We start from the raw sequence: 23,718 nt of genomic DNA, 5'->3' as shown, positions 1-23,718 counted from the left end.
CACAACAAAGCCATATTCAGCAACAAACTTGGATTCAGGCACCGCCTCAGCTTCAGCAGCAGCCTTATCCCCAGTCTCAGCAATATTCACAAGTTCAGTATCAGCAACAAAGTCAGCCTCATCCTCAGCCTCAGATGCCAGCCCAAAAACCTCCCCAATCACAGCCACCAAAACAAGCCCATCCTCAGCGTCATTCACAGCCCCAGCTGCAGGCTCACTCCCAAACACACATCCAGACACAGCTATTGGTACAAGAAAAGCCCCAGGCTCAGACTCAGCAGCCTCAGCTCAATCTTCAGTTCCAGCAGCCACCTCCACAACCCAAACATCAGCCCCAGCTCCAAACACAACCGAAGATTCAGTCACTAACTCAACCAAACGGTGAATCATCTCCACAGCCCAAATCTCTAGCCTCATTAGCAGTGCAACCAGAGTTCCTTGAACCATCTCAACCTAAGATTCAGTCACCTACCCAGCCTAAAGCTGAATCCCCGCCAAAACCCACACCTGATCCCCACTTACCACCACAACCCATGGCTCTATCACTAATGAAGGCTGAATCACCACCACAACTGAAATTGCAGACACAAACAGCACCACTACCTGCAGCTCAGTCACCAACTCAACCCCATAGTCAGCCACCAACCCAAACCAAGGCCCAATCACTGCCACAACCTAAACCTCAGGCACAAATACCACCACAGCCCAAACTTCAGGCTCAGTCACCGCCCCTACCCAAGGCTCAAACTGCACCACAATCCACGGCTCATTCACCCCCACAGGCCAGATGTCAGACCCAACCACTTCTACAGTCAAAACCTCAAACTCAGTCTCCTCCGCAACCCAAACCTCAACAGCCCCAAACCATTCTCCTCTCCCAGGCCAATGTGCTGCCTCAATCTCCGGCTGAGTCACCAGACCTGTGCATTAAACCTCCAGCCCTGGCCCAGGTGCCTCCCAAGGCTTACACAGAGGCTTACGCCAAGGCACAGGCTTTGGCTAGAAATGGCTTTGAGGAGGCCAAGCACTGTCTGCAAGAGCATATTCTGGAAACCATTAGCGTTTTTAAGGACAAACAGATATCAGCCGAGCAGGCATCGGTGAAAGAGGTAATGTAGTCACATTTATTTTGTAATATACTCAATGAGTAACATTAACTAGTTTTAAGTTTTAATCTGCAAAATGTGTACTCTGCATTGATTATTGATAACAGTTAAAACAGTATACCCAGTTGATAAAAACTAAATTTAATTGTCGGTTGGTCCTTCTTGGGAAGAAGACGCACAGTAGGTGAAATATGAAAATAGATTAAAACTGGGTGCTGTAATAACCTTTCATGGGGAGGTATTTGTGATAAAATGTGCCTATATAAAACACTACTTGGCCTTTTCCCTATTACAGTTTTTACTAACATTTCTAACTGAAATAAATACTTTTTCAAGGAGCCAGTCTACAGTTATATAAATATATGCACCTTTCCCACCAGGAGACTCTTAGGACACTAGACCCAGAGTTGCTGGAGGAGTTCTTGAGAGCAGCCAAGGGCATGGAAGCCTTTTGTACCCCCTCGCAGCTCAGAGACATGGAGTTCTACACACAGTCAGTCAGGACACAGTGGGAGGTAGGACACAAACTCACTTGGATGTTAATGTGTGGGATTTGAATTTCTGTTAATAGGGGATTTTTCACATTTGTTAGTCATAATAAGCTTCATCGTGTTCTGTGAGGTTCAAATGTGTCAGATAATTGCCTGTGCATGTTAACTGTAATCATACTTTTTATGTGAATGCATGTAAAGCATTGATATAAGAAACCCTTTGGTGAATTATATTATCTAACATGTCATTTTTTATTTTTTTTAATTAATTTTATTTGCTCTCCCAGGCTGTGAGAGCTGAGATCTCAGGCTATGTGCAGCAATTACGTTTTGAAGTAACAAGGAAAGACTTTAATACAGCTGCCCTGCAGTGTGAGATGCTCTTAAGCGCCCATTTAGAAAACCAAGTGCAGGTAGTTAAATCTAGAGCTAAACTCTTGGCGGGTGTGCTTTACTGGATGGGTATGCAGCCAGTTTATCTGCTCCGCTTATCTAACCTTTTTTCGTCCTCCTTCTTTGTATGCCTCAAAAGAGACTTTCTGTGGGACTTGGTAATTGCAGTACTCTATTCTGGTTTCTCTTTAAGAGAGTGCTGTTTTTGTTTGGGTGTGTTTACAGTACCAAATAACACTATTTAGAATCTATATTTTACTGTAACTTGCTGGAACGGAAAAGACAAAATTTAGCAAACATACACAACAAAGTAAAAAACAAAATAATCTAATTTAATAACCAGAAATCAAATTTTCAGTTGAAGATGAAACCGCATTCTTTTTTGTGTGCAGCATATTTGTGGGCTGCTGTCATGTGTGGGTTGTCTACCAAATCCAAACTTAAGACATAAATGAGATTATATGCCATTAAGCAGGACAAACAACACTGTATTGCAAGTATGGACAGTTTTTTTAGAAGTATAAAAAACAACAAAAACACCGAATCATGTTGCTTTAGTTCAGTGTCTTTGTTGTTTTAAGTAACTTTTAATTGGTAGGATTAATCATCTGGCTTCAAATGAAGTGATTAATATGCCAGTTTACTTATTGTTTTGGCTCTGTCAACATTCACCAGGCTTGTATCTCAGCTGACGGCAGCTTTGCCCAGGCAGGGCAGCACCTTGAGGCCTTGAGGGCGCTTTGTGATACCCTGAGCCCCGAGGATGCTCACCGCCTCGCCCAGACTCAGCTGAGGGAGTGTGAGAACAGGCTGGCTGCCATCCAGCGCCAGTTCAGTGGAGACCAAGATGCACCACTCCCTGATTCTAGGTGAGATATTAAGTGTGAAATAGAGTCTTTAAACACTCTGAAAATATAAATCTTGACATCTACTTTTTTTTTTTTTCTGGATCTTATCCTAAATCTATCTACCTTTGTTACTGAATTACAGTATCTCACTCCATTGGAAATGTATTTTGTTTTGTTAATATAAAGTCTGAATGTGAAGTTAAATTAAACTGTTAAATGTAATGTTTGGAGGTAAAGGTGGATTCATTTCTCTACACTGACATCTTTTCAAATAAAGGAATCAGTAATGTCGTTTGTATTTTAGATAATTTATGGGTTATGAAGGTCTTCAAACTTAACGAGCCGAACATTCCAGTTTCAACTGTGGTTGTTTATAGACAGATGCTGTCTTGTGTAGCAGTTAAGATCAAGTCAAGTCAAGTCACAAAGTTTCCTCAGGGGGCTTAATGTCTGTACAGCATACAACACCCTTTGTCCCTCAACCCTTTCAGATGTGGAAACCTCCCTTGCCCCCACAAAAAAACTTCCTATAATGGGGAGAAAATTGGTAGAAAGCTCATGAAGAGCAACAGAGGAAGGATCTCTCTCCCCAGACAGACAGACAACAGATGTCATGTGTACAGAATAGACCAACCTAATGAAATTACAGTATAGACAATAAGACAATGGTAAAGGGAAACAAACAGAAAGTGTTATACTCATTTTTGTATCACAGGATTCCTGTTGCCTTCAGTGAGGATCTGACCACACAAAACGAACCAAGACCAAGTGACAAACATCAGGTTTCAGCTGAGGTACGACTCACTTCCATTGAGCTTGTGCTCTTGATTTAATTCAAAGTTTGCAGACCATGCTAGCACTTCTGCAGTCACAACTGTTTCACATTTCCATGTTCTCCATTTGTACCATATCATATACTGTCTTCTACAGACTGCCACTTGGAAGCTCCAGAGGTTTGAAATAACAGATAACAACAATAATAGTATAATTTTACTCTTTTCCAGGTGTTTCAAGTGACAATGAAGACAGTCAGTTTGGACAAGAGGGAAGTTGAAAAGCAGGCGTCTGTAGAGGAAGAAGTGACTAAAAAGGAGGCTTTAGAAAGGTAGACTGAATTTGGCACAGTCTAGGCTGTGATGAGCTGCATACAGTGGATTGATCAAAACTATTTAGAGGTCATTCTGTTCAGTTTTTCACTTGTTGTCTTTGTTTGTTTTACATTTTTTTAAATGTTCAGATATGAGAATTGTAAGAGGATTCTGCAAGCTCAACTAGCTAAAAATGAACAGAGCATCAAGGATGTCCCCTCTGACTCCGTCTCTCTTAAAGGCCTGCATACACGGCTCCAGGAAATACAGGTACAATATAAGTTTATCAGTGACAGATTCAAACTAATTATTGGAAACTTTTTTTGGGTTAGTTTTTGTACTTACTATTACTTAATACTTGCATCAATCCCCATGACATGCCAGTAATCTTGAGTTGAACTCCTTCTATCCCAGTTCTTGAGACAGGAGACAGAATCTCTGTGGTCTGAGTATGCAAACCAGTGCTCCCAGTTGAGCGGGAACCCTGGTCTGGAGCAGGAGAAGGTGGAGCTGCAGGAGCAGTGGCGCAGCCAACAGTCTAATCTTCAGAGAAGAGGCAGCTCGCTGGGCGCTGCCCTCAGACAGATCGACTCCACCGAGAACCATATGGTGGACTTCACCGACCGTCTGGACCGCTACCTGAGACAACCCAAAGACATCACTGCATTCACACTGACCAACACCAACATCCTGAAAGATATTAAGGTCTTCTGTCAGCCATGAATACTTTTCTTTTGTGTTTAATTTTACTTGTCACACAAAAGTTATTTCTGCATTGATTAATAGTAACTACTTGCTGAGACCCAGATTTACTGAAAGTGTAAGCAGAAAGCCATTCAGCAGATGGATAATCAAAGGTGTTATAAAACTGAACACAAATCTCACACATCCCTGTGAGCTGAAATGTTTCAACTTGAGCAAAGGATTGGCACTTTTTCCAAAGCTGTAGGAATCCGTGTATGTACAGTGACCAGTGGAAAAAGGACAGAAACTGGTGGAAATTTCTGGAAAGAACCGGAGTTATTTGTGTAAAACAAAGACTGCATTTGTTTCCTTTTGCCTTAGGAACTGGATGACAACATCCAGAGCGAACTGGACCAGGTGTCCCGTCTGGACCCTGAATCCAGCGATCTGGACCCCAGAGACTGCTTCCCTCTGTCCCGTGAAGTCGAGACTCACAGAACCAGCCTGGACCAGCTTCGACAGCAGGTACGGAAAAGTGAAGCGGCTGCACGTGCCCTCGACCGCTTCCTCATGTCATTGCGTACTGTGGATGAAGACATCTCTGGAGTGCAAGGTGCCCCCTGCAGTGATGCTCAGGTACTGCAGGACTGTCGCGCCAAGCTGGCTCTGATCAGGCAGAGCATTGACAGTCTGAAAGAAAAGGCGCCTCAGCTGGATGTGCTCCTGCAGGGGGCCAGACTGACAGTCACCAGGGATGGTGTCCCGGTCTCCTGCCTGGACATGGTGTCCGCTCTGCTGAGAAGGCTGGAGGAGGCTGACAGTGGGCTGGCCAGCCAGCAAAAGGGCATCCAGAAGGAGACACAGAGCAGATCCCTGGGTCTGAGGAAGAGGACACTACTTGGGGAACTGAGGAAACTGCAGGATACAATTGAAACGCAAGGCCTAAAGGAGCCCACCATGCCAGCTATACAACAAAGGTGCATGTTGTGTGTCTTTATACTGATGCAACAATACTTAAGCTGTTTTTTGATGGTGCATAAATGTAATTGTAATTTTCCAATATGCACCTACTTAATTGGTTTTTAGGGTCAGGATCTATACTATAAACACCAGATACTTGCAGCATGAAATCTCTAAAATAATGTCTTAATAATAACAATGTGCTTTCCAGGCTTCGAGCCCTGTCCGATTTGGAGGGTCCGCTGCAGGCCCAGCAGGCAGAGCTCCAGAACCTCTGTGAACTTCAGGAGAAACAGGGAGGAGGAGAAAACCTCTTTCAGGAGCTGGAGACTCAGTGGACGGAGACTCAGAAAGCTTTTTGTGACAGGTAGATTAGGCAGGAGATGCATGATCAGCTGAAGTAACTAAATAAATGGTAAACAAATATATTAATGCTTTAGGAATAAGTGCGTGCTGACCCCCTCAGTAATATATGTTAGCTGAAACTGAGCTGCATTTACAACAAAGCTGGAATTTTAAACCAAAACAGATTTACAGTTAGTGTTTGTTTGTGTTACACTGACCTCAATCAACTAGTCACTGTAGCTTCTACTGCATATGAATGCCTTTGATCAACATGGGGATATTAGCTAGTAAAATATTCGTTTAAGCTATTCTTACAATTCTGCTTAGATGCTAAGGTGAACGTAGACAGCTGCTCATAGCTACTGTTGGTGAAAAGCAGTGTATGTATGGCAAACAGAAGGCGAGACATCAATTAAAGTCCCTTTCCCTGGTAGGAAGAAGCAGTTCAGCGTCCTGCTGGAGCTTCTGAAGAAGTTCCAGAGCTGCCGCAGTCACCTGAGCAACACCATGCAGAGAGCAGAGCAGACCATCGGCGATCAGGCTTCCTACATGGGCAAGGACAACCTGCAGAGAAGCATGACCAAGGTTGGTCCACAAAATGAAATGTACATTCCTTTTCAAATGATTCTGTCTTGAATACAAAATCCGTATGCTATTATCAACCCTGTATAATTTCATGATTCATTGATGTGCTGTTGATATGAAGATGAACACACAATAACTTTACAGAACTGTGCTTTATAAAACAGCTTAAGATAATGAATAAGAAGCAACAATGAGATCAGTCACTGTGTGTTCAGGTATATGTATGTACATGTATGTTGATGTGTGTGTCTGTTCAGGTCCGTGACATTAAGGAGGAGCTGGGTGGTCTTGGGAAGCACGTGGAAGAGATGAAGGGAGTTTGCAGACAGCTGCAGTCCCAGCTGAAGAAATTCCCAGACTGCAGTGAGACTCCCTTCGAAGCAGAGGCTGACACACTTATGGACAACTGGCTGGATGTAAGCATCTATGCATGTATTCTCTAAAATTAGATAGGAACATAAAGATAGTGTACATATCAAATTTATAAAACACTGTGTTTGTATATATATATTCTACTAAACCTGAAGGTTTAGTGGGTCCAAGGAAATAGACGGATCAAAGACGGATTCTACGGCAATGAAAATATAGTGTTAAATAAACCACATGGCTTGGCTCCACCCACTGAGTCTCCATACCAGCTTTGTCTGTGAGAAATATTAGTTAAATCTTGAACTTTCACAAGTTAAAAATGTTAGGACTATATTCTAGTTTGGAAACCCTGACTGGAACACGTCAGTTTTCAGCTGAACTTATCTGACTATTGTTGCTTTTTGTTCTGCTTGTAGGTGACAGAGAAGACAGACGCCTACATGGATAACCTTCGGGTGGGGCTGGAGTTGTGGGAGAAGCAGCTGATGCTCGGGGGGGAGGTGGACTGCTGGGCAGGAGCCAAACTGGCCCTTTTTGCAGAGAGCCATCCCTTCCACAACGAGCAACAAGTACTTGACATGAGGGTAAGATTCCCATGGAAGTAAACTTCTCAGTAACCTGAGCAACCTATCAATAATGATAGGAAGGAATGATATGGAAGGAAATTATTTTAAAGACATCTTCAGTATTTGTGACCCTTTACATTTTTCCCATATGTTTCATATAGATGTAGAAGATAATAAGATAAAGATAAATTGAGTTGTACTAAACTTTTCATTGGATTGTAGGATGAGATCCATGCCAACGAGGAGAACATTGAGCATTTCCACAAGAAGTGTGTAGAAATCCAAGAGATGCTGCAGAGTCAAGATGCACCTCTGGAGCTGCAAGTGAGTCGAAACATTGATTGATCTGATCCCTTCTCATATTATTTTTACAAGTTGATACCCACATTCAGATTAATATCTGTATCCTTTTTACAACGTTTCAAGGTGATGGAGACCCAGCTGAGGAAGAGAATGCAGCAGGTGAAGGAGCTGTTTACTGACTGCACTGACGTCTTTGAGGAACTGATAGCTGTGAAGACACACTTAGCTGAGAAGATAGAGGAGTGCCAGTCAGCTGTAGAGATCATCCAGTGTTCTCTCAGTAAGGTTGATGCTTCACAACCACAGGTCGAAGCCAAGATACAGGTACACAGCTGTTACATGTTGTAGCTCACTTTGGTTTAATGCTGGGCCCCTGACCCCTTTCTTTTGATTCTGCGGTTACTACAATAACCGATCTTTTCCCTGCTTTAACTCTTGTCCTTATCAGGAGCTGTGTGATGACTTGGAGGCTCAGGAGGAGCAGGCTGAGGCTGTGTTGAAGGAGGTGGGGTTGGTTTCCAGTCTGGCCAGTCCTCAGGTGCTGGAGGCGCTGTCTGTAGACTGCAGCAGGCTGAAGGAGGCCATCTCCCGCACCAAGGACATGATCCACCTGAAGAGAGAGGAGAGAGACAAAGGCCTGCTTAAGGTTATCAAAGGTTAGTGTTGAGTTTGTTTCTCTCGTTTCAGTAGATGGTGGAGTGGAAAATGACAGTGGATGTGTTTTCATTCATCCTTTTATTCAAGAATAAAGTTGAGTGTTACTAGGAGGGCAGAAAGATTTCATGTGTTGGTATCTGATGAATATTCTGGATATTTTCATGCACTTTGCCACAGATGCACTGTGGGACCTAATTTGTACTTGTCTTGCTTTTTTTGATATTCTGTTTATGAATAATGTTTTGTAACCATTCTCGAGGATTATGTTTTTATTTTTCTGCAGAGGAAAGGCAGGCGTTTGAGGGATGGTTCTTGGACTTGCAGATGTCCGTCAATGAGTGCTTTGAGAACCCTGAGAGCAGAACAGATGTGGAAACATCTCTGCAAAGACTCACTGTAAGTGGATGAACAAGTTGATGGGTAGATTGATACTGTAGATGATGTTGGATGATGGATGGGTATTTACAGTTTCTCTCATGTCCTTCAGGGTTTCTTAAAATCCAAAGATGTAGAGAGACGGCTGGACCAGTTTAAAGATCATCTGGAGAGAGGCAGCCAGCAGGTTCCATCTCAGCAGCTCTCTGAGTTCACCGATTGGCTGAAAGAACAGCAGGAGGAGGTGGACACGTTCAGAACCCACTGCCACAACAGGCAGAAGCAAATGGAGTCCCTTCTCAGTGACTTGAACTGGTAATTGCATCTGTGGCTCCCTCAAGTGCAATTCTGCAAACGAAGATAAATATGATTCTAAATTACATCTCTTCTAATGTAATAGCCAAGATGTTAAAATCACAAATGTAAAATCCGTCCTTTTTGACCAGTACTGTCACAAACTGCAGTGAAAAATGTAAGTGTGATTGTAAACACTAAGAAAACCAGGCTTTTTGACTTGTCTTTTGTTCACTAGTCTGCAGAAGCAACACGATAGTTTCCGGGAGTGGCTGCACACCAAAGAAAAACAGTCCGTAGAGACGGACAAAGTCAAACTTCTTCTCAAAGACCTTCAGGATGAGAGGTGATCTTCAACATTCATACTACCAGAACTGGAAATATTTCAGCTCACATGTAGTGAAAAACAATAACATTTATTGTCCTGAGGAAGGTGTTAATGTGCAACAGAGAGCATATCACACATACCTCCTCACAACAACAATGAAGGTGTTAAGTTTAGTAAGTTTTTTTAATATACTTGGGGATAACGTTACAGTATCACATTTAGTAGGACTGTAACTGATGACTGTATTTTAATACTAATATTGGTATTTGAGAGTGAAAAACTTTATCATTATAGTAGTAGAATAGTAGTAATAGTAGAAGTAGAATTAAAGTAGTTTTCTCCTGCGGGCAAATGTTCAATAGATAACTAAAAGTATGTAATGTAGCAGTAATAAGGCAGCCTATAAAACACGCCAATACTGAAAAATCTGTAATAAGATGAGCTCACCACTGTAAAGGGTGTTTTTTAGAAATTGTAACACATATATTGATTACTTACACTGATATTGATAATGGTTAATGTTGAAAATAAGCTAAACTGCCAAAAACAAGTGAATGAAGCCTAAAACTGTTAAACCACAGAGCATTACGTATTCACTACATGGCTGAGTATACCTTCTGTCTCACTTGCATTGTCTTTTTGTATTACCTTGTGTTTCATTTATCTTGTCTTAATGTCTGTGTCTTCTATAAAGCACTTTGATTTGCCTGTTGTGGTTGAAAGGTGCTATACAAATAAATGTACCTTGCCTCCCATGTGACAGTGGTAAAGCTGAGACCCTCAGTGAGCTGTTAGCATCAGTACGCAGACAAGGCGTCAGATCTGAAAGCCTCTTGAAGGACGGTGATAACTTGATACAACGCCACCGAAACCTGGAAGCCAGGCTGCAGAGGCAGGCAGACGCTCAGGGGGCCCTGGAGGGAGAATTTGAAAAGTTTAACACTCGGGCTAAGAGCACCAGGATCTGGATTACTGACCGTCTGCAACCCCTCACCTCCTCTGGCAGAGCGACCCAGACAGAGGACATGAAGCATAAAGCGCAGGTCAGTGAAAGGGAATTTGAAACGCAATCTGATCGACAAAGTTTGCCCTTCTGGTGGGAAAACAACAACTGAAAAAAACAAGAAAAATCTACAACCAAAACTGATCTATGAAGTATTCAATTATATTATTAGTATGGCTAATTTGCATTAACCAGATAGTGAATATGGTAAAAAGACAGAGACCGATAAGACTTTAAATTTAAAAAAAGAGTTAACTTAGTCGGGCTCACTCATACTGTATATGAATATGATAGAATATTAGCATTTGATGTTAACCTTAATCTGAAAGATATTTCATTCTGGTTGGACGACAGAGTGTCTGCAATGTGTACTTCCTATAGCTCCACCTCTTTTTTTTATTTTTTTTAATTTTTTTTATTTTTATTTTTCTATAGCTCCACCTCTAACGTCACTAAAATGTGTTTTCCTTTTCCAAAAGTTTTCAGCATTTTTCCCATTTTGTTACCAGGTCATCCTTAGCTCCAAACCTGAAGGAGACTCTAAAGTGAATAACCTGAGACGACAAAGTGAAAGTCTGTGTGCGCAGGAGGACCTGGAGGAGGGCAGGAAACATGAGGTTCAGCAGTTGGTCAGAGAAACAGAGGAGCAGTGGAGGACTGCTCTGCAGACAGCTGAGGAGGCTGTCAACAAGGCAGAAACAAAAGCCCAGTTAGTCAAGGACTTGGACGCTTTCAAATCCCAGAATGAAAATGTTCAGTCCTGGATTAGAGACCAGGAGCAGAACCTGCACTCACTTGGTGGTTGCATGCAAGTTGAAGAAAAGCTTCAGATTGCGCAAGTGAGTTTGAAATAGCTTGCAGTTTGTTGAGGTTGTGGTGGGTTGTAATTTGTGGAAGATCTTGTAAAGGTGTGTTTCTTGAGGATAGAGCCAACAAAGTCTCATTGGGGATATTTCTTCTCTTCAGGGTACTCTGAGCTCCAAGCCTGAGGGAGAGTCAAAGCTCCAGGATCTGAAGCAACGAGGCCAGAGTTTGTGTGACAACCCTGGCTTGGGCGAGAGCAGGCGACGAGAGGTTCAGGACGCCGTCAGACACACAGAGGAGCGGTGGAGGAAAATCTTGCAGGCTGCTGAGGAGGCTCTCAACAAGGCACAGACTGATGCTACCACTGAAAGGGACCTTGATGATTTCAAAACCCAAAGTGAAAGCATCCAATCCTGGATCAGAGAACAGAAGCAGAAGCTGTTGTCCCACGGTAGTCACATGCAGCTTGAAGAAAGGTTACAGGTCGCACAGGTGAGTTAACATCAGATTTTCTTTGCACAAGGTGTCCTACATCGTGTTTGATTCACTAACTATCCAGTAGTGTTGAACGGTGACAAACTACACTTGGAGTGAAATCTAGGGCAGCTTCTGACCTCTAAGCTCCCACATCACCATTTCTGTGTCTTCACCTTCAGGCTGTTTTGACCTCCAAACCTCAGGGTGAGTCAAAGGTGCTCGACCTGAAGAGACGAGGTGAAAGTCTGTGCAAGCATCTGGAGGAGAGCAGGAAACCAGAGGTTAAGCAGTTGGTACAAGACACAGAGCAGCAGTGGATAACAGTCCTGCAGGCCGCCCGACAGGCAGAGCTCCGGGGTCTTTCAGACGACTTTGAGACTCAGAGCAAAGACACTCAGTCCTGGATCAGAGACAGACAACAGAAGCTGCAGTCTGTGGGCAGTCACACACCACCTGAAGAGAGAAGCCACACAGCTCAGGTCTGTTTGAACTAATGTGTTTTCTAAATTTTGATGAGTTTGCATCAATAAGATATGCACATAGAGTCAGTGTAAGACATAAATGATTGTTGCCTGTATTTGTTTTGGAAGTCAGAAAACCATGAAATATTAAATGCTACATTTAATATAAATGCTAACATTAGCATAATAAGGTACATCTTAAATCCAATGACAATGTGGAGCTGAGCTTGGCCACTGTAAATAGCAAAAACTGTTTTTATTTAGGTAAAAATGCAACCTTTCCACCACCCTTATGACAAATTTTGCAGGGTATTAATGTAAGACCAGCTAAGTTTCAATTACATTTTTTTATCCACTGATTTGGTTTTCTGATAAATGTAATATAGCACTACACTCCCTTCCCTTAACTGCTTGTTTTCATCGTGTAAAGTTGGAATGAATCAGCTGTTGCGTTAATGAATATTGTGCGTTTTGTTTGCAGACCATCTTGAGCTCCAAACCTGAAGGTGACTGTCAGGTGAACAACCTGAGGAGGCGAGGCCAGAGTCTCTGTAACCATCAGGATGCAGATGAGGGCAGGAAAGCCCATGTTCAGCAGACAGTCAGAGACACAGAGGAGCAGTGGAGGACAGTCCTGCAGGCTGCTCAACAGCTCCACTCTGCTGCTGTAGCTGAGATCACCCAGGGCACTGAAAAGAGAAAGTTGGAGGTGAGAGAACCCGATGAGAAGAATGACTTACACGGAGTAATCATATAAAATCTTGTGCTACCAAAATGTATGTATTAATATCAAAGCATAGATTAAAGAAATGATCCACTGAGTTAAAAATGATTCAGTAAGTTTGCTTGAGAAAGTATAGATTGCCTTCTGTATAGCTAGTCTGAGAATGGTGGCCTCGCCTCATTCTCAGCCTATAAAATATATTTAATCCTCCTAACCCTGTAAATGTGTTTTACTTGGAATATGTTTAATAAGTAAATATTTGGTACGCGCAGCCTTCCTGTTGAAGGGCAGTTTTCAATGATCCATTTTGAATCACCTCATTATGTAAATATAATTTCCTTTTCAGCTGAGAGAATTTGATACCCATCAGCAGAACACCAGAAGCTGGCTTAAAGACCTCCAACAGCAAGTGGACTCCCTAAACAGCCGAAACAAAGTTGAGGACCGGCTGCACACAGCTCAGGTAAGCTGAGTTTCCTTGTTAGTACAATAATGCATGGATATATATAATATGATTTTGTGATGAGTTTTTTCAGTCAACTGCCAGTATGACATCTTTTAAGCCTCTTTTAGCTCATAATTGTTTCGTTGCCTTTGCTGCAGTTCAGTCTTGTTTAGTCTGTCACTGGGTCTGTGTCCCAACAATGCTGTGGATTTCACAGATTATGTTCACGGTTTCAGCCAGACAATACAAGTCTTAACTATGAGACATTATTCTTATTATTATTCTTATCTCCAGACCATTATGAGCTCCACGTCCGAAGGAGACTTTAAGCTCCAGGAGCTCAGGAGACAAGGCCAGAGTTTGTGTGGCCAGGACCTTGAAGAACACAAAAAACAAGAGGTTCAACAAAAAGTAAGAGGCGCTGAAGAGCAGTGGACCAGAGTAATGCAAAATGCTAAACAAGCCCTGGATCAGGCTGAGAGGCAGTGTGGTCTGGAGGGGCAGCTCAGGGACTATGAAGCCTTGAGAGACAACACCAGGGCCTGGCTGGAAGACAAGCAGCAGAGCCTCGTCTCTCTGGATAGTCAGACAGATCAAGAAAAGACAATAAACACTGCACAGGTCAGTTTGAAGAATGAAAGTTTTGGCAAAAACTTATCCATCTGTAGCTAACAAGCATGCAGTTTTTGGCTTTTACTTACATAAAGTATCATTGTTTGCATTTAGTTACACATTCCTTCATTTATGCATGCTTATTTCACTCAAATAGGTATATTTTTAATATTTATATTTTATCATTACAGAAGTTACAGGATTGATTTATTCATATTAGTTCAAACGTAAACTCTGCACATTCTCTGCAACACTCGGTTATATTTCTTTTGTAAACTTTGTAACTTCAGTTTCAAAAGTGTAATCAATTTATTATGTTATGCTCAGACCGTCCTTAGCTGCAAGCCTGAGGGAGACTCCAAGCTGACAGAACTGAGGAGACAGAGCCAGAGTCTGTCTGACCAGGAGGACCTGGAGGAGAACACGAGACTAGAGGCTCAGCAGGCTGTGAAGGATTCAGAGGAGCAGTGGAGGGCAGTCCTGCAGGCCGCTGAGAACACTCTGAAGAAAGCTGAGGTCCACTATTCGCTCTCCAGGGAGCTGGACACCTTCCGTTCCCAAGCAGGGAGCACCAAAACCTGGGTTAAAGAGCTGCAGCAACAGGCCGAGTCCAAAGGGAGTGGCACCCGGGGCAGCCGGACTCAGATACAGGACAGGCTGAACACAGCTCAGGTACAACATCAAATATGAGCTGTTGTTTTTTGCAAGTGTAATTAGAAAAAGATGATTTTTAAATGGGGGATCTTCCTTTTCTGTAACACATTTGATGTATCAGGTTGGAGGACACTGTTTTACAGAGCAATAAATATCCAATAAAAAGCTGTGTATGATTGTCTTTAGATCATCTTGAGCTCCAAGTCAAATGGTGAGGCTGAAGTGATGGAGTTGAAGAGGCGAGCGCAGAGTCTGTGTGAGCAAAAAGACCTGGAGGGAGACAAGAAACTGGAGGTTCAGCAGACGGTCGAAGACACTGAGCAGCAGTGGAGGACGGTCCTGCGGGCTGCTGAGGAGACACAGAGGTACAGGAAACTGCTTGTCTTTTTGAGGGGAAACCTTCATTTAGATTTTCCATTTCACATGAATGTCACCATGCAAGCTCAGCTACAGATCAGCTGCCTGAAGCTTGTTCTCCAGGTTCAGGTGTGCTGCTCAAGTGTCCTTAAAGGTTCAATGTGTAACTTATATTAATAACACCGGTGGCCGTTACAGCGACATGATAGCAACCAGCAAGCTAGCCAATCCACCAGTGAGATCAGCTGTCTGGATAAATTAGCTGACGTTATCCACTCAAGACAGTATTTTGCTACGTTATCTACCTAGCAATTCACCCGCGTTATGCAGCAAGGTAATGTAAATTAACACTAGTAGAAACACAGCAACCCAGTTTGTTTCACATCCTTTGAAGGGATGTTAGCTTTGACATTGGACTCGTTTGTCGACATTAACGACCTCCATTTTAAAGCTAACGTTAGCTAGTGATGCACAATGTTGGCCCTGTAGGGACGGAGAAGAGAAGGCACGCAGGAGCGTGTAGAAACATCACATCCTTTGGATTTCGCTGGGAAAACTGTCCTGAGTCCTTCACATAGAAATCAGTCCACAGGCTGTTATAGGCAACCGAGAAAGATGGGAAAGATTTTTAGAATTACGTTACAGTCCGTTAACGCATTGGCAGTACAAAATGATAAACACATCTAATGTGAGTCACGTCCTTACAACCTTTAAGCAACACACTTAATTCCTTCCCAGCGGCAGAGTTGAGGTTTGAAAGCAGTTTATCAAATCTACTTATTAAATCTTTTTGAAATCCCTTATCAAGTCACAATATTAAGGGGTACCGACTTTTTAAGGTAAATATTTGTAGTAGTTACAAATTAAACCACAAGGATTCACTTTCAGAAGTTGTGTCTGATAGATAAAAGGTAGCTAGATTTTGGTTTTGAAAAATCACAGACTTCACAGGGCACCAGTCAAGACCACAATTAAATAAGTAACTTCTTTTGAATTAAGACTAAATTATTTGTGATTCTGATTTATCTCACATCTGCTGTTACCCATCAGACAGTTGAAGGGTGTCGTGGAGCGCATGGTTTCCTGTCAGTACAAGCGAGACAACGCAGAGGCCCGTCTGTCTGACCTTCAGAAGCAGACGTCCAGCCTTCCCCGTGTCTTTCCCTGGCCGGGCCTGGGAGAGCGGAGGCAGGCGGTGGAACAGACCCGGAACCTGCTAGACCAGAGCACAGCTTTGGTACCTGTCCTGTCAGACGTCCGCACGCAGGTAAAGACCTCACAAGAAAGCGAGTTCAGCTATTTGATGTTGTGTCAGTTCATAACAAAGTGTATTTAAATAAATTGATTAAAAATAAATGAGACAAATGTTGCCAGATTGAGTTGCTCACAAAACCAGATGGCTACATAAGCTTTAAATTTTATACACTTTCTTTCACTTTTGTCCTAAAGTCTGCAGAGCTGTTTGAGATCACACAGGACTGTGACTGGTCAGATCCATCCTGGGCAGCCAAAGAGAAGTGCATTCCTGCTCTGCTGAAAGAGCTAACGGTGAGTTCAAGATACAGTGATTCTAAATAAATATAAGGATTATCTTTATTGTTCACTTTGATTAATAGTTTTATTTTCTAGACCCTTTAAATTTGTCATAAAGCTGCTTTGCATTGAGCCAATGGATTGTTATACTATAAGACCAGGTGTGGTCACTTATCTCCTGGACAAAAGTTAAAACTCTTTTATTAAGCTTCTCCATTTAGCACAGCCGCCATTACGTCATCTTTTTTTCTTCCTCCCCTGCCCAAAAAAACAAGATCATCTCCCCTGGACCACTTCATTATCCCTTTGTCTCCCTTCAGCCACCCTTGTTAAAAGTAGAGCCCTTCTTGGATTAGAGGTTGTTTTTTATCTGGCTTAACAAAGCCAGAGTAGACTTTTAAGTTACTCTGTGAAAATACAACTACTGTCATTTGCAGGATGCAGTCGCTAACCTGGAGCAGGGCATCCTGACAGAGAGGCAGTGCACTCAGCTGGTGGAGCAGCATGAAGCAGCCCAGGACTGGCTGAGGGAGCAGGTTAAAGGCCTGGGAGCTCCTCCAGCAGACAGACAGGGTCTGCACAGCGCTGTGAACACTCTGAAGGTCAGATAATAAACTACAAGCACACAATTGTTAGGAGAAATCCTGAGAGAAGCCAGTGGCACCCTGATCGGTCACTGAGTTTTACCAAACTGCAGAATTCCACTAACAAGTAATAAACCAATACATTTGTAAGACATCAAGACATGAAGATTCATGTGTGGACAGTGTATGCATGGTCTTTTCTTCACTAAAATATTGCAAAGTTAAGCTTTCAAAGATGTGAGGCATAATACAACTGTTTTTTGATAATCAGAAAAACAAAAAGTGCCTAGTTAAATTATTGTTTGTGGTTGCATCTGTAATGCAGATGTGAAGTGTTCTCATCTGTGGACATTTCTGGAGCTAAGCAATGAGACCAAATCTTTGACTTTTTGAATATTTTAAATATTTAAGTTTTTGCAACTTCTAACCTAAAAGTCTAGAGCTCTTTTTTTCCATCAAGGATATGAAGAAATCAATCTGGTTCTCTTTCTTGATCCCGATGCCAGGCTTTGCTCCAGACAGTGGACAGGGAGCACAGAGAGATGAAGGTTCTGGACTCTGCAAGAGACAGTTTGCTGAGCCTCTGCACCCCTGGAGGACGGGATGCCCTGACTCTGGAGGTCAGCCATCTCCATGACCTCTGTGCCACCTCAGAGAAGGAGGTGAGGGAGCGCCTGAGTGTCTGTGAGAAGCAGCTAGAGCAGCTGGACAGTCAGCTCGCCAGGAGGGCCCAGGGGCTGAAGGAGAGAGCTGCAGCCCTGCAGTGGGAGCTCCGCTCTTTGGAGCAGGCGCTCAGTTACAGTGAACCACAGAACAACATCTCTCAGCTCCAGCAGCACTGGCACAGCCTTCAGGTTATTACCACTTTATTTATCCAAGCACAAAATAAGATGTGACTCCCCCTTTTGTAATCTCACTAGGTGTCATGGTTTGCTAGGTATATATGGTTTTGGGCCCAAATGCAGACACTTTGACCAGCAAGCTGAGCTTAAGCATTTATTAAATGGAACAACAACATGATCAAACTCATTTAAAGGCCAGGCAATACAACTGAGGAAGTCCAGAAACTGCAGGTAATTCACGGAAACAAAAAGGCAAATATCCAAATGATACAAGCAGGTGTGAAAAGAAACTCACAGGCATGAACAGGTAGGGTACAAGCAGACGAATCAAGCAGGAAACACCACACCACAACACAACAAGCTACAATGATCCAGCAGCAACAGAACCGCAGACAATATATGCAGCGCTAATGAGCAGGGTGGGAATACACAGACAACTACATAATAAAACAGGAAACCGGACAAGACGCTAAGACACGGAATAAACTGACAGAACCAACAGACTGCACTCAAGAATTAACAAGAACGGGTACAAGAATTGAAACCCGACTTAACCCGTAACCATAAGAAACCAGATTCAGATAAGCAAACAGCCATGCAGATCAACCCCAAAACAAGCACGCGAAAAACACTCGACACTGATCATTTCAAAATAAGACAGAAACAGGACTAGAACGCTGATTAAAAACCAAAACCTCAGAACAGAGACTATAACCATGTAAACAGAGTGAAACAATAATCAAAACATAGAAGACAAAGACAAAATAATACAAACACAGACTGACTCACACCAGGATTGTGACTCTAGGTTGAGTTCCCACAAATAAACCTGAAGACAATGGTTATGTACAGTAAGTAAATATTGGAGTTGTTAAATGTAAAACAGCCGCCGTGTTCCACCTGCGTACATGTGATTATTGCAAACATAAAACTCTTGCAGACATGTGAATATAACATATGTGATGTTGATGTCCTTCTGTTAGAACTGTGAGAAATCTCTACAAGATTTGGGTGTCAAAGTTCATGACCTTTACCAGGAAGTAAAGGCTACACCAGCCACAGACGAGCTGCCAGCAGAAATTATCACAGTGGTGGAGTCCTTACACCGTCAACATGACAGGTACCCTATCTTACAACTGATGTCATTTACTCTCTGTTATAGTAGAGCAGCACCCCTATTGTTTATTACTTTGTTTTATCCATATACCTTTGCTTCACCCACGGTATACACAGGAAAGAGATGGCCGGACAGAAAATGAACTCTTATGACAAGTAGTAATATTTTTTAAACTGTATTTAGCTCATTTGAACAGATTCTACATGACAAATTCTCAGCGGGCATTCCCAATTCCAATTTAGCTTTCAATGATACCTACATACCACCAACATGCCTTAGTGGGTCATTCTGCTCTGCTAATACATGGAAACATTAATTCACCTGATTTACAACCTGTTTTAAACATCCAAAGATGACATCTGATTTAATGCTTGGTTTCTTGATCGAAGCAATATGACTTACATCTGCACCTAAACATCACTGTATTATCTCTTTTTTTGCCAGAAAAATCTTTTTTAATCTGTTCTTGTGCTTGCAGTTGTTCCTTTTGCACACTGTTTTATGGATGATTTTATTTATTGTTTTCTTTTTTTTTATTTAATCTAGTACAGCATAATACATGTAAATACCATGCAAAATGTTGTGAAAAATAAATGTGTTTAAATTATTTCTACAGTCTAAAGTCCAGGCTGAGTGAGCATCAGGGTACCTGCTCTACAAACACAGCTTGCTGTCTGATGGACTGTCTTCACGCCCTGCAGGAATGGAACCAAAGCAAACCATCTGAGTTCACTTCTTCTGTGCAGGTTTCTGCCTTCAAATGCTTTTACTTTTTTTCTTGGCAATGCAAGTACTTTTTTTAGTAAACATTTGCGCACTTATATACATCTGAGAGCTTCCTAGTACATCTAATTGGTAGATGTTGAACATATGAAGAGTGACATTTCACACACCAACACACTGATTTATCATTACTACATAACATCTCAACATTTCTTTCTGCTTGTGTTAGGTGACATTAGAGGAAGGTGAAAAGTTGCAGGTCAGTCTGCGGGAGGCGCTTTCTCACCAGTTTCTACCAGACTGTCTTATGCCGGAATTGTTTGAGAAACTGGAGAGAGAGGGTTCAGAGGCACTCAGAGAAGCAGACACACAAAAGGCTTCTCTCAGCCAGAGCTTCAAGGTATTTACATTGTGTAAAAAAGTAATTCATTATATACAGCATGTTATGTTAACAAACAGTCAATTACCTCTGTCATACTTAATGCTATTTCTATCCTTTCATTCAAGGAACGTGATGAAAAAAGTAAACAAAAGCTCCCTGATATAAATACATCTGTAGTGGCACCACCACGAAAAAAGAAGCGCTCACCAGAGAAAAAGCACATAGTTACACTTCAGAAAAACATTCCCTCAATGGAAAAATCTACATCTAGTGAGGATGAATTGTCCGTTTCAGCTGAGCTGCAAACTGAGGCTAAAACATCAAAGCCTACTTTGACAGCAGTCATGGAAAACACAAAAATGACTGGTGTGGAGCAAACCAGAATTGAACCAACAAAAGAGAAATCTCAGGGTCCAACATATGCTTCAGAACCATTTACAGCACAACATTACAACATTTCTCAAGAGGCACAGTTTAAAAGCAGAAATATCACAGCTGGGCCTGTTGGAGCTGAGAAAATGAAACCTTCTGTTGAGGAAACTGTACTGATCCAAAAAGTCATTGAGCAGTCTGCTCCGGGTGTTAGTGATAAAAATATACCTGTACCATCCAGAAGGAAGTCCAAGATTTCAGCTACTTTTACAGAGCCTGTCCAGGCTAAGGTGGAGTCTGAAATGGTAAAAAATATCATTACTCAAGGGTCAACCCGAAATCTGAAAGGAAGTGCTGCTGTTGAAGAAACAAATATAGCAACCGCCATGCTAGATGTATCAGAGCCATCCTATACCATCCCCATAACAACTGATGCTGAAGTTTTACCAACCAGGAGGAAGTCAAAGTGTCTTGATGTTTCCACAGTTCCAGAGTCATTATCCCCTCTTGGTAGAATTACTGTTGTGGAACATAAGGAAACACAACCAGAACCAGAGTTTGTTCAAGGACAAGCTGAAACAGCTGATGTCGAACAAAGAAAGTTTCTGCCACCCAAGAGAAAGTCAAAGAGTACAGAACTTCCTCTTAAACTTGCTTACACTGAGGCACTTCAGACAAGGGAAGAGCCTGGAGGTCAAAACTCTTCTTTGAGTTCCAATAACGAAAGTAAAAGTATTGAAGACACAAAGCTTGTACCAACCAGCAGGAAGTCAAAGAATGAGGACTTTTTCACAACTTCTGAGACAGTTACCCATGTTATATCATGTGATGTGGAGCCTGAACAAATTAAAAGACAACTTGAAGGTGAAACATGTTCAACTCAAGGTGTGGTGACAGGACCAACTGAAATTACTGATATGGAAGAAGGAAAGCTTTCGCCTACCAAAAGAAAGTCAAAGGGTCTTAAAACTTCCCACGAACTTCCTACCGCAGAGCTGACAAAGACCAAAGAAGAGCCTGGCAGTCAGAAGCCATCTTCAACTGAAGACATGGTCACTGCTCAAACTGAAATTACTGTTGTCGAAAAAGCAAAGCTCTCACTTACCGAAATAAAGTCAGATGGTCAAAAACTTCCTCCAGAACTTGCTACCACAGAGCTGACAAAGACCATGGTAGAGCCTGACAGTCAGAAGCCATCTTCATTGGAAGAAGTGGTCACATCCCAAAGTGAAATTACTGTTGTGGAAGAAGGAAAGCTTTCACCCACCAAAAGAAAGTCAAAGGGCCTTAAACTTTCCACAGAACTTCCTACTACAGAGCTGGAAAAGCCCAAAGAAGAGCCTGACAGGCAGAGGCCATCTTCAACTGCAGAGGTGGTTACATACCAAACGGAAATTACTATTGTGGAAGAAGGAAAGCTTTCACCCACCAAAAGAAAGTCAAAGGGCCTTAAACTTCACCCCGAACTTCCTACTACAGAGCTGGAAAAGCCCAAAGAAGAGCCTGACAGGCAGAAGCCATCTTCATTGGAAGAAGTGGTCACATCCCAAAGTGAAATTACTGTTGTGGAAGAAGGAAAGCTTTCACCCACCAAAAGAAAGTCAAAGGGCCTTAAACTTTCCACAGAACTTCCTACTACAGAGCTGGAAAAGCCCAAAGAAGAGCCTGACAGGCAGAGGCCATCTTCAACTGCAGAGGTGGTTACATCCCAAACGGAAATTACTGTTGTGGAAGAAGGAAAGCTTTCACCCACCAAAAGAAAGTCAAAGGGCCTTAAACTTAGCCCAGAACTTGCTACCACAGAATTGACAAAGACCATGGTAGAGCCTGACAGTCAGAAGCCATCTTCAACTGCAGAGGTGGTCACAACCCAAACGGAAATTACTGTTGTGGAAGAAGGAAAGCTTTCACCTACCAAAAGAAAGTTAAAAGGTCTTAAACCTTCCTGTGAAATTCCTACCACAGAGCTGACAAAGACCATGGTAGAGCTTGAAAGTCAGAAGCCATCTTCAATTGAAAAGGTAGTCCCAATCCAAACAGAAATTACTGTTGTGGAAAAAGCAAAGCTCTCACTTACCGAAATAAAGTCAGATGGTCAAGAAGAAGGAAAGCTTTCACCCACCAAAACAAAGTCAAAGGGCCTTAAATTTTCGCCAAAACTTGCTACCACACAGCTGACAAAGACCATGGTAGAGCCTGACAGTCAGAAGCCATCTTCAACTGCAGAGGTGGTCACCACCCAAACTGAAATTACTGTTGTGGAAGAAGGAAAGCTTTCACCCACCAAAAGAAAGTCAAAGGGCCTTAAACATTCCACAGAACTTACTACCACAGAACTGACAAAGACCATGGTAGAGCCTGACAGTCAGAAGCCATCTTCAACTGCAGAGGTGGTCACATCCCAAACGGAAATTACTGTTGTGGAAAAAGGAAATCTTTCACCCACCAAAAGAAAGTCAAAGGGCCTTAAACTTTCCACAGAACTTACTACCACAGAACTGACAAAGACCATGGTAGAGCTTGACAGTCAGAAGCCATCTTCAATTGAAAAGGTGGTCACAACCCAAACGGAAATTATTGTTGTGGAAGAAGGAAAGCTTTCACCTACCAAAAGAAAGTCAATGGGCCTTAAACTTTCCCCAGAACTTTCTACCACAGAACTGACAAAGACCATGGTAGAGCTTGACAGTCAGAAGCCATCTTCAACTGAAGAAGTGGTCACATCCCAAACAGAAATTACTGTTGTGGAAAAAGGAAAGCTTTCACCCACCAAAAGAAAGTCAAAGGGCCTTAAACTTTCCACAGAACTTACTACCACAGAACTGACAAAGACCATGGTAGAGCTTGACAGTCAGAAGCCATCTTCAACTGAAGAGGTGGTCACAACCCAAACGGAAATTACTGTTGTGGAAAAAGCAAAGCTTTCACCCACCAAAAGAAAGTCAAAGGGCCTTAAACTTTCCCCAGAACTTGCTACCACAGAGCTGACAAAGACCATGGTAGAGCCTGACAGTCAGAAGCCATCTTCAACTGCAGAAGTGGTCACATCCCAAACGGAAATTACTGTTGTGGAAGAAGGAAAGCTTTCACCCACCAAAAGAAAGTCAAAGGGCCTTAAACTTTCCCCAGAACTTGCTACCACAGAACTGACAAAGACCATGGTAGAGCTTGACAGTCAGAAGCCATCTTCAATTGAAAAGGTAGTCCCAATCCAAACGGAAATTACTGTTGTGGAA

At 42.4% G+C, this 23,718-nt stretch overlaps 1 protein-coding gene across 1 annotated transcript in view; it reads left to right on the top strand.

Moving 5' to 3' along the window:
- The window catches only part of syne2b (spectrin repeat containing, nuclear envelope 2b), a 160,869-nt gene that overhangs the window by 44,853 nt on the left and 92,298 nt on the right, over positions 1 to 23,718 (top strand). The window contains exons 26-59 of the mRNA XM_046063265.1: positions 1,487 to 1,621; positions 2,666 to 2,859; positions 3,554 to 3,632; positions 3,843 to 3,943; positions 4,076 to 4,196; positions 4,341 to 4,631; positions 4,992 to 5,587; positions 5,782 to 5,937; positions 6,350 to 6,500; positions 6,758 to 6,916; positions 7,286 to 7,453; positions 7,658 to 7,759; positions 7,862 to 8,062; positions 8,187 to 8,394; positions 8,679 to 8,791; positions 8,883 to 9,085; positions 9,303 to 9,410; positions 10,156 to 10,435; positions 10,905 to 11,234; positions 11,362 to 11,691; positions 11,856 to 12,155; positions 12,619 to 12,846; positions 13,208 to 13,324; positions 13,601 to 13,927; positions 14,246 to 14,590; positions 14,759 to 14,937; positions 15,980 to 16,196; positions 16,379 to 16,477; positions 16,900 to 17,064; positions 17,553 to 17,900; positions 18,872 to 19,008; positions 19,622 to 19,751; positions 19,958 to 20,128; positions 20,236 to 23,099. Of these exons, the coding sequence (XP_045919221.1) occupies positions 1,487 to 1,621; positions 2,666 to 2,859; positions 3,554 to 3,632; positions 3,843 to 3,943; positions 4,076 to 4,196; positions 4,341 to 4,631; positions 4,992 to 5,587; positions 5,782 to 5,937; positions 6,350 to 6,500; positions 6,758 to 6,916; positions 7,286 to 7,453; positions 7,658 to 7,759; positions 7,862 to 8,062; positions 8,187 to 8,394; positions 8,679 to 8,791; positions 8,883 to 9,085; positions 9,303 to 9,410; positions 10,156 to 10,435; positions 10,905 to 11,234; positions 11,362 to 11,691; positions 11,856 to 12,155; positions 12,619 to 12,846; positions 13,208 to 13,324; positions 13,601 to 13,927; positions 14,246 to 14,590; positions 14,759 to 14,937; positions 15,980 to 16,196; positions 16,379 to 16,477; positions 16,900 to 17,064; positions 17,553 to 17,900; positions 18,872 to 19,008; positions 19,622 to 19,751; positions 19,958 to 20,128; positions 20,236 to 23,099 (9,653 nt within the window). The remainder of the gene's footprint in view (positions 1 to 1,486; positions 1,622 to 2,665; positions 2,860 to 3,553; positions 3,633 to 3,842; positions 3,944 to 4,075; positions 4,197 to 4,340; positions 4,632 to 4,991; positions 5,588 to 5,781; positions 5,938 to 6,349; positions 6,501 to 6,757; positions 6,917 to 7,285; positions 7,454 to 7,657; positions 7,760 to 7,861; positions 8,063 to 8,186; positions 8,395 to 8,678; positions 8,792 to 8,882; positions 9,086 to 9,302; positions 9,411 to 10,155; positions 10,436 to 10,904; positions 11,235 to 11,361; positions 11,692 to 11,855; positions 12,156 to 12,618; positions 12,847 to 13,207; positions 13,325 to 13,600; positions 13,928 to 14,245; positions 14,591 to 14,758; positions 14,938 to 15,979; positions 16,197 to 16,378; positions 16,478 to 16,899; positions 17,065 to 17,552; positions 17,901 to 18,871; positions 19,009 to 19,621; positions 19,752 to 19,957; positions 20,129 to 20,235; positions 23,100 to 23,718) is intronic.

Source organism: Micropterus dolomieu, linkage group LG11 (genome assembly GCF_021292245.1).
Source record: "Micropterus dolomieu isolate WLL.071019.BEF.003 ecotype Adirondacks linkage group LG11, ASM2129224v1, whole genome shotgun sequence".
In the NCBI taxonomy this organism is placed as follows: Eukaryota; Metazoa; Chordata; class Actinopteri; order Centrarchiformes; family Centrarchidae; genus Micropterus; species Micropterus dolomieu.
Note: the sequence above shows the minus strand (reverse complement) of the source record. Positions and strands in the feature narration are given on the sequence as shown.